The sequence below is a fragment of the Podarcis cretensis genome (assembly GCF_951804945.1).
Source record: "Podarcis cretensis genome assembly, chromosome: 5".
Classification (NCBI taxonomy): domain Eukaryota; kingdom Metazoa; phylum Chordata; class Lepidosauria; order Squamata; family Lacertidae; genus Podarcis; species Podarcis cretensis.
The window spans coordinates 14,901,114-14,915,167 of NC_137174.1; the positions used below are offsets into that span (position 1 = coordinate 14,901,114).

Here is a 14,054-nt window from a genome sequence, read left to right on the forward strand (position 1 = left end):
GCAGGGAAAGGAAACAGGCACCTTTTCCCAGAAGCTGTTAAAATGGCCAAACAAACGTCATATCTTTAATCTGCAAAGTATCAGTTTCCACTGACTGGAATTGACCTAGTGAATTTTACATGTCTCTTGACTTGCACTTCCTTGATTTGCAGCTTGCTGGATCAGATACCAGAAATGTTTGCTGATACAAGAGAAACAGAAACTGTGTTTGCCCCAGTAATTCAGGCTGGCATGGAGGCTTTGAAGGTTTGTTCAGCATTCTAAACTGACTGCTCACGTTTACTTGCTTCACTAACATCTCTTTGTTTTGTATTGTAGTATTGGAACCTCTTTCCCAGCACTTCGTAAAGCTGCTGAAGTGTTGAGAGGAGGTCATAAATGTATGAAGCATTTATGGAAATGTAACTAATTTACAATTAAAAGTGGCTTTTTAACTACAGCTTGCCTTGTAACTTAGGAACTGTAACTTAGGAACTTAGGAACTGTAGATGGGCAGTCAGAAGCCTGGTGCTATATTTTCCCTTTTGAAAGCTGCTTCTTGTAGTCTCAGACTTCAAAGCTGTTTGAATGGTATGCTGAAGTTTTGGCAAACGTACTAAGTTAATCTGACAAGCGTACAAGCCGTATATGTGTAGCTGGTTGTTAGAGCTGAGGACTGCCAAGTGTGCCCCCCCCCCGCCCCCATTCATATGGCCACTATTCCCTTCCAAATTTTGTAATTGAAAAACTTCGGTCTTCTGCTTTCAGGGGTAGCAGTCAGGTTTCTGGGCAGCTATGGTGGGCTTCAGTAATGGGCAGAAGTAATGAGCTTGTGGCTACTAGCATTTGCTCTAGTTTCTTTGTTCCCTTGCCAAACGTCTGGGGCTCCAAGATGAAATAATAGTAGTCTTTATGTGAATGCATATTGCAGCATATTGAGAGTAAGGAGACTGCATAGAACCCTATCTTGGATGACAGGCCATGTAAAGTATTTTAGGCCTTAGTTCTACTTGTAGGGAAGCCGAATTGCTTTTTATAGCAGACAGCACTCAGTATCTTAAAACAACGTGTGTTTGGAGAACATGGTTGCTGAAGGCAGACCCAGGGTCGCTGAACCCAGAGTTCCTCAGTTATATTTGCGTCTTACTTAATGGCTTTTGTATGCTTACTTGCAGGCAGCAGAGTGTGCTGGGAAGCTCTTTATATTTCATACATCACTGCCTATTGCGGAGGCCCCAGGGAAGCTGAAGAACAGAGATGACAAGAAACTGATAAACACTGATAAAGAAAAGGTACCGGGACTTGTGTTCTGTGGGTTGCATTTGTCTTTTCTTCACCAGTGGGTTCATTTAAGGAAAAATATTTCCTTGTTAACTCCTCTGCTTGCTTTTCTTCCTTTATTATTTCCTGTTTACAGGATGCACATTTCACACAAACACACCATGCCTTATTTTCTCTCCTGGAAATCACCTGAAATTCTCAGCAACGTGGTCATTTTCAACATTTATGGGACATACCGGTTCAGAAAGCTGTATAGATCTCTTCATTGGTTGTAACTCCCCTGCTGTAACTTGCAGCAAAAAAATGAAATGATAATTTTTAAATGTGGTGATTCCTAAGAGAGGCAGTAGTTAGTATGAAAGCATGTGTTGTCACTTTTTTTTCAGCGGTCAGACAAGAAAAAAAAAGAATCCTATATATGTAAAACATTTTAGCAGAATTCTTAGAACCAAAATTTAACATTTAATTATGAATATTTACTCTGCCTCTTGAGGTACTCTGAACAGCACTTGGAAAGAGAGTTGTTGAGAGAGCCTTCCTTTTTTTAAACAGGAAGATGTGCACAGACCTGCTAGTTCCCATTCTGAGCAGAGGAGCTGAGCTTGCTAGTTCAGAACAAAGCTATTTGCAAAGTGTTTTGTTTTATTCTAAAATGGTTTCTGTAGCTTGTTTCTTAAAGGACATGCCAGGCAGGATTATCTTTTTTAAAAAGCTCTTTCCAGTAGTTCCCCACCTAAACTTTCCTCTTTTCTACCCTTGTAGCATCTTAGAAACGACAGTAATTAGTCATACAACAAAGAATAACCTGCAGTTATTAGAACAGGGGTCCCCAAACTAAGGCCCGTGGGCCGAATAAGGCCCAAGGGACTCGTTTATCTTGCCCGCAGCAACCCCCACTGCTGCCACCCGCTCTTACCAGTGCTGTGCTGCGCGGCTGCCCACTTCCGGGTCGGAGGAGCACCAGAAATAGGTTGTGCGCATGCGCAAGTGTTATTTCCTGTGCACATCCGGGTTGGAGGAGGCCTGTGCACATGCGCACAAGATATTTCCGGTGCTCCTCCGACCCGGAAGTGGGCCAGAAATAGCGTTTGTGTACACATATGGGCACACACTCCCCCGCCCTCCAGCCTGCCACGTGATCAGCGCTGGAGACACCGGCCCGAGGCGCAGTAAATTTGTGCTGACCGCTGTATTAGAATATAGTAGTACAGTGGTATCTCGGTTTTTGAACGGCTCCGTTGACAAACATTTTGGTTTTCGAATGCCGTAAACCTGGGTGTAAATGCTTCGGTTTTCAAATGCCCCTCGGAAGTTGAACATGCCACACGACTTCCGTGTTGAGGCTTTCATTTTCAGTTTTCTGTTTTTGAATGTTTCGGAACTTGAATGGTCTTCCAGAACGGATTACATTCGAAAACAGAGGTATCACTGTAGTGTAAGCCTTGGAAAACCTGAGATGCTGGATCAAAAAACTCTGTAGAGGACCTTACTTCCTTTTGCAGGTTACTTGAGTTACTTGTTTATCTACTTCTGATTTTAGTGATATTTTGTGCTCTTAAATTGTGGGTGGTATTTTTTTTTAGGTTTCAAAATTGTGATTTATTATATTTCCTAAGTTGTAAATCACTTTGTAAATCTTTAGCTTAAAGCATGCTGTAAAAATATTTTACATTAAGAAACTTTGCTAAAAACTGGTTGTAAAATTCATCAAGGGTCTTGCAAAGCTGGCCTTGTGTGGAGTGTTCCAACATTCTCATCATTGAAGGTAGAACGTTTTAATGTTCCAGATGTACTGCTAGACATCACATCTAGACATTTTGCTTCTTCTTTTTTGTCACATGATCAGGAATAGAGAGCAGACCGTAAACCTGCTGCATCAGAAATTGTCAATTATTAATCTTATTTCTTGTCTCTGCTCTTTTTCCCCCTCTGCCTCCCTAGACTCTCTTTCAGCCTCAGACAAACTTCTATAACAACTTAGCCAAGGAATGTGTAGCACAAGGCTGCTGTGTGGATCTCTTCCTTTTCCCAAATCAGTATTTGGATGTGGCTACCTTGGGGGTTGTTCCTCATCAAACAGGTGGCTCCCTTTATAAGTACACATTTTTCCAGGTATGATCTATCTTTGATTTGATGCCTGCTCCATATAGATGATTTAAGTAGACAGTAGTTGCCCTGCTGATCTCAGAGGAGAGAAGATAAAAAGCTAGATTAACTATTTCATTGGACCGGTTTGGGTTTTTTAGGCGTCTACAAGCCTTTTCCAGTTACATGAGGAACAGTTCTCTTGTTGTTTCTTAGTAATGACGCTGCCCTGCTTCATGATTTCTCTGAAACCTGTTGGCTCAGTAGTCCAATTTGACTTGTCATTTGTACATGATGAAATGTACAATTGACATTTTGTCATGGATAGATGAAAAACGTACAGAAAGAGCAATGGTTTCTTGCAGTGATACTCTTTCAGAAGAGTGTCTTGGCTTTCAGGTGAATTCCTCCAATCAGCATACACTAAGTATGGGTTTAATTGCCATCTTAATAGTACAAAATAAAGCATAGCTTACAGAATGACGGCCCAGAATTTTTAGTTTGTTTGAAACAAGCAGCCTTCACGTTGTGCCAAAATGCCATAAAGATGGCACCAGGTGAGCCTCTGTGGAAGGCCTCTCCCATGACTGGATTGCCAACACCAGTTCTCTCTCTGTAGTAGCCACCCACCTTGCCTCATTTTTGAGGGAGGGCAGCAACGGACACAAAACAGCACCTCTTAAGAGAAGCTTCAGGTTTAGGTAATAATAATAATAATAATAATAATAATAATAATAATAATAATAATAATAATATTTTTATTTATACCCCGCCCATCTGGCTGGGCTTCCCCTGCCACTCTGGGTGGCTTCCAAAAAAATATTAAAATACTATAATACATCAAACATTAAAAGCTTCCCTAAACAGGGCTGCCTTCAGATGTCTTCTAAAAGTCTGGTAGTTGTTGTTCTCTTTGACATCTGATGGGAGGGCGTTCCACAGGGAAGGCGCCACTACCAAGAAGGCCCTCTGCCTGGTTCCCTGTAACTTGGCTTCTCGCAGTGAGGGAACCGCCAGAAGGCCCTCGGAGCTGGACCTCAGTGTCCAGGTAGAACAATGGGGGTGGAGACGCTCCTTCAGATATATTGGGCCAAGGCCATATGCATGACAGAAGACCATTTTTCATGTAACCTGGTTGCTAGGTCCTAAGGGCTTTTAAAGTTAAAACCAGCACTTTAAATTGAGCCCAGAAATGAACTGGGGAGCCAATGGATCATTGTATAGCTTGCAGATAATGGGTTTCTTTAAAACTGCCGGTGTGCTTGCATATTTTGTGTGTTAATTTAATGGGATAGGGTTTGTTCCTGGAGAGAGTGTAGCAAGATGATCCTAGGCTAGTAGCACTTTTAATATCCCTGGGGCACCTCTATACTTCATGTGTGACACCTACTGTCTTTCTGTGTACGCTAGGTGGAAACGGATCAGGAACGCTTCTTGAACGATTTGCGCAGAGATGTTCAGAAAGAAGTGGGCTTCGATGCTGTGATGAGGGTCCGCACAAGCACTGGTACGCATGTATGAAGATGCTGTCTGGATTTTAGGAGTGTGCAGGGGTCTAGCGCTCAAACCTGTGAAATTTAGGATGCCCTATACTGCCAGGATCAATCCCTTTTGCTCAGTGGTAGCTTTCTGGAATGATGGACTCTAAAGGATTTCTTACCACATGTACTCTTGCCTCCCAGGTATTCGTGCAACAGATTTCTTTGGAGCTTTTTACATGAGCAACACCACAGATGTGGAATTAGCCGGCCTAGACTGTGACAAAACAATCACCGTGGAGTTCAAACATGATGATAAGCTTAGTGAAGAAAGTGGAGCACTTCTTCAGGTGATGCATACAAGATGGGCGATAATGGGTCGTGTTTTCCCTCCCTTATTCAAATTCTTGTTTAGCCCCAAAATATTCAGTGCTGTTTAGGCCTTCAGCCATTTAAGCACGGCAGTTGTGTCAGATTTGTTGGAAGCCCACGTAGTGGTACCGAACTTTCTTCCGCATGCTAACGGTTCTGCTTGTAATCTCTCTCATGTAGTGTGCTATATTGTACACAAGCTGTGCAGGACAGAGGCGACTGCGTATTCACAACCTCTCCTTGAACTGCTGCACTCAGCTGGCTGATCTTTATAGGAACTGTGAGACGGACACACTTATCAACTTCTTGGCCAAATTTGGTAAGGAGTTGACCTGTAACAGTTTCCTGGAGAAGACAACTATTCACAAGACGCTTTGGGAGGGAACATTCTTCTTGTACTGTGAATATAGTTTAATGTAAATGGGTGTGTGCTGCCTTCCAAGCGAATGTAGTTAAAGACAAAGTCAAAATATTCTTGTTCAGATACACTGGAAAAAGCAAGGAAGATATGAAAACTGGAAAGGCCTGGTCTTAATAGAGATATTGGATCCCTGTCTTAATACATATGCTAATCATCTGCATACTATCCCTTGCTTTTTCCTGTAGGACTAATTGCCCTCGTTAACAGTCATCAGCAGGTTTACCATACTCATTGAGTCAATCACCCATCTCCTACTACCCTCCTGAGAAAAACCCCACCCCACCCTCCAACTATATATAAGGGTCTGCTGACTTCTGTTTCAGTGTATCTGAAGAAGTATGCATGCACACGAAAGCTTATATCGAGAACAAACTTAGTTGGTCTCTAAGGTGCTACTGGACAATTATTTTATGTAGTGAAAGACAGTTTGCACAGTGGGTGGTAGATCTACATATAAGAGCATCCTAACCAGGACTTGGCAATAGACTAACCAGCTTTGACTAAGCCTATTCTCAGTGTCTTAAGACCATGGCTAATGATAGGAAAAAACCTTGCTTATGTTTTCTCCCAGCTATTTCAGCCTATGACAAATTTATCCCCTCGGTTTGCCAGCATGCATGTGATTTAGCACCACATTACATCATTGTGTGGCCTGAAACCATGGACTCGCCTTTGAGAGAGGCTGCCAAAATAAACACATGGAATGTATCGGCCATAATTTTTATTGAAAGCAAGAGGGCTTAATGAAGTAATCAGATATCAAGTAAAAAAGCCTGATCCGAGAAATACAAAATGCATGGCTCCCACTATCATCCATATCTTTCATATTTGGACAGGGAGAAACATCTTTTGCAGGAAGACCTTGCATCTTTTAAAATGTCATCATATCTATAAAGTTAATTTTCCTGTTTAAGAATGCTCCATTTAGAATGTGCAGGTTGGCTACCTTACTATACAAGTTGTTATAAACAGATTCTGGGGTATAGAAGTTAATATACGTGTGCTCAGAAGTATGCTTCTGAATTCCAGTTGCTGGAAAGCACAAGAGGAGAAAATGTTCTTGTACTTGAGTCCTGCTTGTGGGCTTCCCATAGAACAAGATGCTGGACCATTGATCTGATCCAGCAGTCCCTTCTTTATGTTCTCAGGGGAGGCTAATTTTTTTATCTGTAAGCCACCTTAAGTCCTATCAGGGGGGAAAGGTGGGGTGTAAATAAATAAAATAATAATAGAACTGCTAAGCAATAGGTGCTAAAATTACTGATGTCCGTGGTGAAAGTGTGTTTAGTAACAATTGATCTCTCTTTATCAAGACAAAGCAATTAAGATTACCCCCTCCCCATTTCTCTAACACGATGATCTATAGTGGGGAAGCATGTAATTTGCATGCAGTAGATCCCAGGTCCAGTCCCTGACACCCCCAGTTAAAAGATCTCTTGATAGCAGAGCTGGGAAAGGGTCTGTCTTAGGCTTTGGGGAGACACTTCCAGCCAGTGGACAGCACTTAACTAGGTGAAGCCATGGACTGACTCAGTCCAAAGCAGCCTCATATTACCACAGCAGAGCAAGATACCTTGTTGGTGGTTTTCCAGGCGACTTATTTAAATCTTTTTTTACATCAGCTTGCATAGGACTTTCTAAGCAAGATGTTGTTCTTTTCTTAAAGCATATCGTGGAGTTCTGAACAATCCAGTCAAGACAGTGAGAGATACGCTGATCAATCAGTGTGCGCAGATACTGGCATGCTACCGGAAAAACTGTGCTAGCCCTTCTTCTGCCGGACAGGTAACTTCTTGGTTGTGGGGTACTAATCCTGAATTGGGAGGCTGGGAGAGCAGCCGGAAGTGGTCTGTCTAATAATGATGCTAACATGGAAAGGAACCTTCTGGCTCGCTCCTTAGAACTGCATTCCAGATAGTTGCTTTGTGAAATAGGGTAGTGGCGCCAGCCTTTCTGCATTTCATGAACTTTATGAAACCGAGAAATGAACCTGAGTTATTGTCTTGCAATAACGTTAATCTTACTATAGCACCGTGATAGTGAATATACTTCACCATAGTATTGCAGGTGAAAAGAACCTGAAAGGCCATGTAAGCCCCAACACAGGGACAAATCTATTCACTAGCTCCGATCAACATACACAATCCAGATCATAATATGCCTTGAGCTGCAAGTGGTTGTAGAAGCAATTGCTTTTACGGCAGTTTACTTCAAAGGCCCCTGCCTATAAGCAAGCCACGTGCTACAGAATATGCAGTATGTACTAAGCAGTGTTCAAGGAAGTTGTTTTCAGGTCTCTTCTGATATTTACGATAGCTTGCAGTTTTGGTCTGAAATACAGCAGTAGAAATTAAAGAATCTCCTGAAGTAGTTACCCTGATCTTTGTTAAAGACTGACATTTTTGTTTCTTTTACATCAGTGGTGTCTAAACTTTTTTCAAAGAGGGCCAAATTTGATGAAGTGAAGGGCCATAAGGGCCAAACATATTAGTTGAGTGTTTTTTTTGAAGTTGTTGAGCTTTTTTTTAGGATTTTACCCCAGGATTAAACTGACCGGCAGGCCGAATTAGGACTTTGGACATGCTTGTTTTGCATCTATGCCAATGTTAGCAATGATTCTCTTCAATTTTTACAATTAAAATGCTCGTAAGTTCTCTTTCTCTCTACCACCCCTTTCCCTAACAAGTGAATTTCTCTAATTTCGTCTCTTACCACTTTCAGCTGATTCTTCCCGAATGCATGAAACTGCTCCCTGTGTATCTGAACTGTGTTTTGAAAAGTGATGTGCTTCAGCCTGGGGCAGAAGTCACCACTGATGACCGATCCTATATCCGTCAGCTAATCACCTCCATGGATGTGGCAGATACAAATGTTTTCTTTTACCCCAGACTCCTGCCACTGGTAAGCACTTCTGCACATAGAAGACTTGTAATTGCTTAAACATACAACTCATGGAATAAGGGGGAATTAAGATGTTTAGATGAGGCTGTTTTGTCTAAGTTGAGAGTACTTGTAACTTAGGAAATTGTAACATTTCTTCTGTTGGAGCTCTGACACATACAGCTGTGTTTATGTCAAGACATGCAGCCTGCAATATAAGGAAATAAAAAGTATTGTTCTCCCTGGTACTGCAAGAGTATCAGGAAACTCCATGCACAGTGCTACCCTTGAGCTCAGCCTGTTAGTAGTCTTGGGAAATTGGGCACAAGTGTCTGAACAAGGAGCCGTGATTCCTGTGTGATACCACACAATATCGCTCTGCCACACTTTCCAGCTGTAAACCTGGAACTGCAGCAGGATGTAAGGAAGGCAGTGCAAGTCCACTGATAAGGGCAAGGTCAGCATCCTGGAGACCACAACTTTTGGTTGTGTACCTACACCAGCCAAGAATTGCTGAGCCCTGTTTGCATTCCCTTGATACAGGGAAATTGGGTTGTATTCTCAACCAGGTCTGCCAATGTAAAGGTTACTAACATCTTAGGACAGGTGTCTGAAGGGGCAGCACCTCTTCCCCATATCATTTTGGCCAGGTTTGAGGTTAGCTGGGAAGGCTGTTCTGGCAGTGCCATTGTTGCATGAGATTAGGAGATCTGTGGCTCACCAGAGAACTTCTCAGCAATAGCACCCCAGCTATGGAATATTCTTTCCCACCCATGAGGCGACTGTCATGGGCAGCAGAATTGTCAGGGGCAGAAGATCTGGGCTCCAAGGAATGCATTGCCTCTGCTGCTGCCAATTCCACCGCCACATTGGCAAAGTCACAGTGGCAGCAACAGCTGTGGCACATTCTCTGGAAGTCAGATCTGCTGCCTCAGCAGCCATGCAGCCTCTGTAGTGGCCTCTTGGCCGCCAACAACAACAACAGTTTTATTATTTATACCCTGCCCATCTGGCTGGGTTTCCCCAGCCACTCTGGGGATTTCCCTAGGCACTGCTGGTCTCCTCCTAACCCCAGGGAGGAAATGGCGTAGGCTGGGTCTCCTGAGCTCTGCAACTGCTTAGCGTGATTCAAATCAGGCCCCTTTTCCTCCTGTGACAACTTTTGATTCAACCGGTGTGTAAGGTTGGTTTGATTCCCTTGTTCCCAGTGTAGATCTTTATTTCCTCCTCATTCTGTTGTAGATGCGTGTGGTTCACCTCTTCCACCACGCTTTCTGAGTGGGCCATTATGCGCAAGGGAGCTCGTTGTGCACTGAGTTACATTGCCATTCTAACTGATATATTTTGTGAAGTGTGGTCAGTTTTGTTGTTACTGTGTTTGAAATGGTTGTGGCTTGCCCCCAAGGTCCCATGTAATTGGGTGGGATGTAAACCTAATACATGAAGCAAATCGGCTTGGTCCAGTCACAGACAGCAGCTGTCCAAGATTTCAGACAGAAGTCTTTTCTAGCCCAACTTGGAGAGGTTGGGGGTTGAATCTGTGCCCATTTGCTTGCAAAGCATGTACTGTACTGCTGAATTACAGCCCTCCTCCTGGACATGTCTTTTTAAACAAAAGATGGAATTCCGAGAGTTTTGCAACGATTGCCACCTTCTGTCCCAGTCTGTGTGATCAGTGGGCATTTGCAAAACCGTTGATCCTGTATAGTATTGTTGTGAACTTGCAAGTGTCCCGCAGCACAGTGACTCCAGTTCTGTATCTACAGACCAAGATAGATCCCAACAGTGACTCCTTACCACCAGCAATCAGAAACTCTGAAGAGCGGCTTTCCAAGGGTGACATATATCTGCTAGAAAATGGGCTGAACATCTTTTTGTGGGTAGGAGCAAATGTTCAGCAAGGGCTGATCCAGAACCTCTTTGGAGTGGCATCTTTTGGCCAAATCAGCAGCAATATGGTAAGTGGGGTCATGCTGGGCAACAAGAAGATTTCTCCTCGTTCTTAGGGTGCTGCCTAACTTTCTGCTTGCAGGATTTCCCTCAAAAGATCTGGCAAGATTCTGAATAATGGGACCAGCCCTGTGTAAGGGTCCCAACTCTCTGATTTGTCTTCTGACTCCTTAACACAATAGATAGAACAGATCAGTTACTTACAATTCCATACCTAAACCATTGGTCCATGTAGCTCAGTATTGTTTAGTTGTAGTTCTCCAGGATTCAGACTGGGGGCATTCCCAGCCCTACCTTGAGATGCCAGGGGTTAAATTTGGGAGCTTCTACGTGTAGTGCAGATGCTTTGCCACTGAGCTGTGGAACTTCCCAAATCATGGGTAAGAGTGAGCAGTGCTGTGAAAAAGAGTTTCGGCAAGGTTGGGTAGCTCATTACATGTGGGTCAGGGTGGTTTTTGTGATGCATTCATCATTTTGTGTGTGTATGTGTGTGCTAAACTGGGAATGTTCCTTCTTGCTAGTTTTGAGGAGATCCAAGCTAGTTGTTTAGTAACTCTACTGATTATGACATATTTGTGACTAGTAAATAACTCCGCTGGCCCATGTGGTTTTTGACCATCTGTGAGATGTTTTAACTCTTGTGTTGCAGTGTGTGCTGCCAGTTTTGGACAATCCCTTTTCGAAGAGAGTACGGTCTGTCATTGATATGTTCCAGTCTCAAAGATCACGCTATATGAAGGTAATTGATGCTTGCTTGTGATTGGTTTTTTTTAAATTGTTGCCTTCTGTAATCTCGGTGCATCAAGTAATGTATATGAAACTTATGTTTGAATAATTTGGGGGGGGGCGTAAATAACACAATACCGTAGTACTTGCAGTTTCTAGAACCTCACAGTGTGTTCTTACAGTGTTTTCCCTATGTAGATTAGAAAGGGGCTTCATTATATGGTGTCAGAAACTTATTTGGTTGCACAAACCATAGCTAGCCAATGCTAGAACTTCCAAGGTTCCATTAATACTTTGCACCAAAGGCACCACTCTCTAACATCTTACTAACATTTTCCTTTTGCTTTGTAGCTCATGGTTGTCAAGCAGGAAGACAAACTGGATTTGCTGTTCAAACACTTTTTGGTGGAAGATAAGAGCATGAATGGGGGTGCTTCATATGTGGACTTCCTCTGTCACATGCACAAGGAGATCCGCCAGTTGCTGAGCTAGAGCTGGAGATGCGCTGGATTCCAGCACTGACACTTCTATGTTCACTAACCGCCTGATGAATGGGCCCAGCTCCTTCGAGAAAGACAATACAGAAAGCTGTACAATTCCATAATTTTTAATACACTGTGCACAAACAGTTTCAGCATCTCCCAAAACCCCTTGAAGAAGTGAGGCATGGACAGACGAAACATCAGCTATAGGGGTGGGTGTGGGAATGTTATTTGATTCCAGGCCTTGGGCCTGTGCCCTCTTCTTATGCTTGGCAGGTATTTGTACCTCCTGCCTCCCAGCCCCCCAGTTCTGTTATAACAAATGTTATTTGAGTTTCACTATACAAGATTAAGCATCAGGTGAAAAGGTGATTGCTCTTCAGAACCACACAGTGGGTGTTAAGTTTGTGCATGTGATACACTGTATGAAAAGGAGCCAGTTTTTTTTTGGGGGGGGGGGGCGGGCGGGCTTGAGGGGAGTGGAAGGTGGCAGGCCCTGTTCAACCAAAGAGTAGGAGATTGATAAAGCAGCCAAGCTGGGGGTTTTTACACCTTCACTTCTAAGTGGAGAGAGCAATATACTGTAAGCAAGTTATACAGTGGCATCTTCTAGGAAACACCTGAGCTGTTAGGGAAAATAGCAGGGTAGGCATGCCTTCACTGTAGTTGCTTTGCTGTGTGGATATGCCTTGGAATAAGTGAGTGATAATGAGCAGGTGCTGTTTTGGGGAAAGTGAAATTATTCGGGGTTGGTATAAACAGGTGTCGCCTCCACCACCCCTTGAGAAAAACAGCATCTTCTTTCTCTTTCTTTCTTTCTTTCTTTCTTTCTCTCTCTCTCTCTCTCTCTCTCTCTCTCTCTCTCTGCCAGTGTCCTCTTGCTTTGGTGGTCTGTTGCCTCTTTCCATTCACGCGGTAGGGTTTTGTCTAGAATATCCTTTTCAAAGGAGATGGCCGTGCTTTCCTCTTCTTACCGCTTTGAAAAAGTTGTGTTTATACGCAACACAGGAGTTTGCTTGGAGAGACAGTCTTATGTTTGAATTGTATCCAGGAAGCACTGAGAGATCCTGTAGCACCAATTCAGAAGGAGTTGCTCATATTCATAACGTAAGGTTCAAATCATGCCACTAATGAATTCTGAAATTCAAACCTTTAGTAGCTCTGAACAATTTTGGTCATGCAGTACTTAAATGGCTACATCTGGGCAGTTCTTACTAGTCCATCGGTGTAGGATATCTGTGGCATGCCTGCTTGTGGTCTTGTTACAACAAATCAAGCAGACTTATGGTTGACCCCTCCAAGGCTGAGCAGAAAGTATTCTGCTTTGTATTACACAGAAAGATGATGAGTTTGAGACTCTAGGAGTCAAAGGGCTCATTCGTTTTTAAAAAGACACTAACCTTTTGTTTCTAATGCTACACTTAGGAATTCTTGCAGTGCCCAGAATGTACTTGGGGAACCGGCAGCACCGAAACGTGAAAAAAGGAAAAGCAGGGAGGTAGATCGCTTAGACAAATGATGGATTAAGACTGAATATAAGTAAAGCATTTATTCCATCTGCCATTGAAAATTGAAGTTGAAACCTTATATACATGACAGATTAAATAATCCAGGAGTGTGGTTTCTAGTCCCTTGAACTATAGTGTGTGTATGCGTGTGTGTTTGTAAATATTTTTCCTTCTACTGCAGCTAGTTTGTCTTCCCTTTCATCGCACAGTGAGGGGGAGTATCCCAAAAACTGTTAACTGGCCACACCTCAGTGAGTTTCTCAGCAGTCTTAAAACACATTTGCAAGTGTGGCTAACCCCCCGCCCCTTTCTCCTGCCAAACACACATACTGTCTCCAACCAAAAAAATTGGAAATCTTTTAAACCAGTGAAGAGATTTGCTCCCCAAGACTCCACAACCGGACTTCCAGAATACTAATTTCTAGAATTAATATAAAAGAAAATATACGATCATAAATCTTTCTTCACTTTTTTCAATGCATCTTTTAATTTGTAAAGAAATAAAAATATATGAAGATGTATTTTATGTCATTGTTAGTAAATAAATACTGATTATTTTTTTCCAAGCCCTGTATTTTGGGGATGGGAGAGAGAGCTGGTGTGCAGGTGACTCAATCAAGTTCCGTCATGGCAAATAAAACTGTTATTTGCAACAATATCTGAAAGAATTCCGTAAGGTGCTTATAATGTTTTGCTTTCTGGATTAAACACATTTCAGCTTTCAATACTATGACCTTCACTTCCTGCTAGGAATGCAGTGAAACATATTAGCATACATGGCCTTCTCATAAAATGAAAACATCATCTTGAAAAGATGCTCCCCCATAGCTTCCTATTTTCATGAATATAGAATGATCTCAATCATGGCATAAGATCTTGCACTTTCTTCGTA

At 42.7% G+C, this 14,054-nt stretch overlaps 1 protein-coding gene across 3 annotated transcripts in view; it reads left to right on the forward strand.

The window, feature by feature from the left end:
• The window catches only part of SEC24C (SEC24 homolog C, COPII coat complex component), a 38,211-nt gene extending 24,391 nt beyond the window's left edge, over positions 1–13,820 (forward strand). For all 3 annotated transcript variants that reach the window (XM_079975107.1, XM_079975108.1, XM_079975109.1), the window contains 11 exons: positions 153–246; positions 1,155–1,271; positions 3,202–3,372; positions 4,756–4,852; positions 5,028–5,173; positions 5,376–5,514; positions 7,283–7,401; positions 8,338–8,517; positions 10,263–10,454; positions 11,096–11,185; positions 11,524–13,820. In XM_079975107.1, coding sequence (XP_079831233.1) covers positions 153–246; positions 1,155–1,271; positions 3,202–3,372; positions 4,756–4,852; positions 5,028–5,173; positions 5,376–5,514; positions 7,283–7,401; positions 8,338–8,517; positions 10,263–10,454; positions 11,096–11,185; positions 11,524–11,664 — 1,486 coding nt within the window. In that variant the 3' untranslated portion in view covers positions 11,665–13,820. The remainder of the gene's footprint in view (positions 1–152; positions 247–1,154; positions 1,272–3,201; positions 3,373–4,755; positions 4,853–5,027; positions 5,174–5,375; positions 5,515–7,282; positions 7,402–8,337; positions 8,518–10,262; positions 10,455–11,095; positions 11,186–11,523) is intronic.
• The last annotated feature ends 234 nt before the right edge of the window (positions 13,821–14,054 follow it).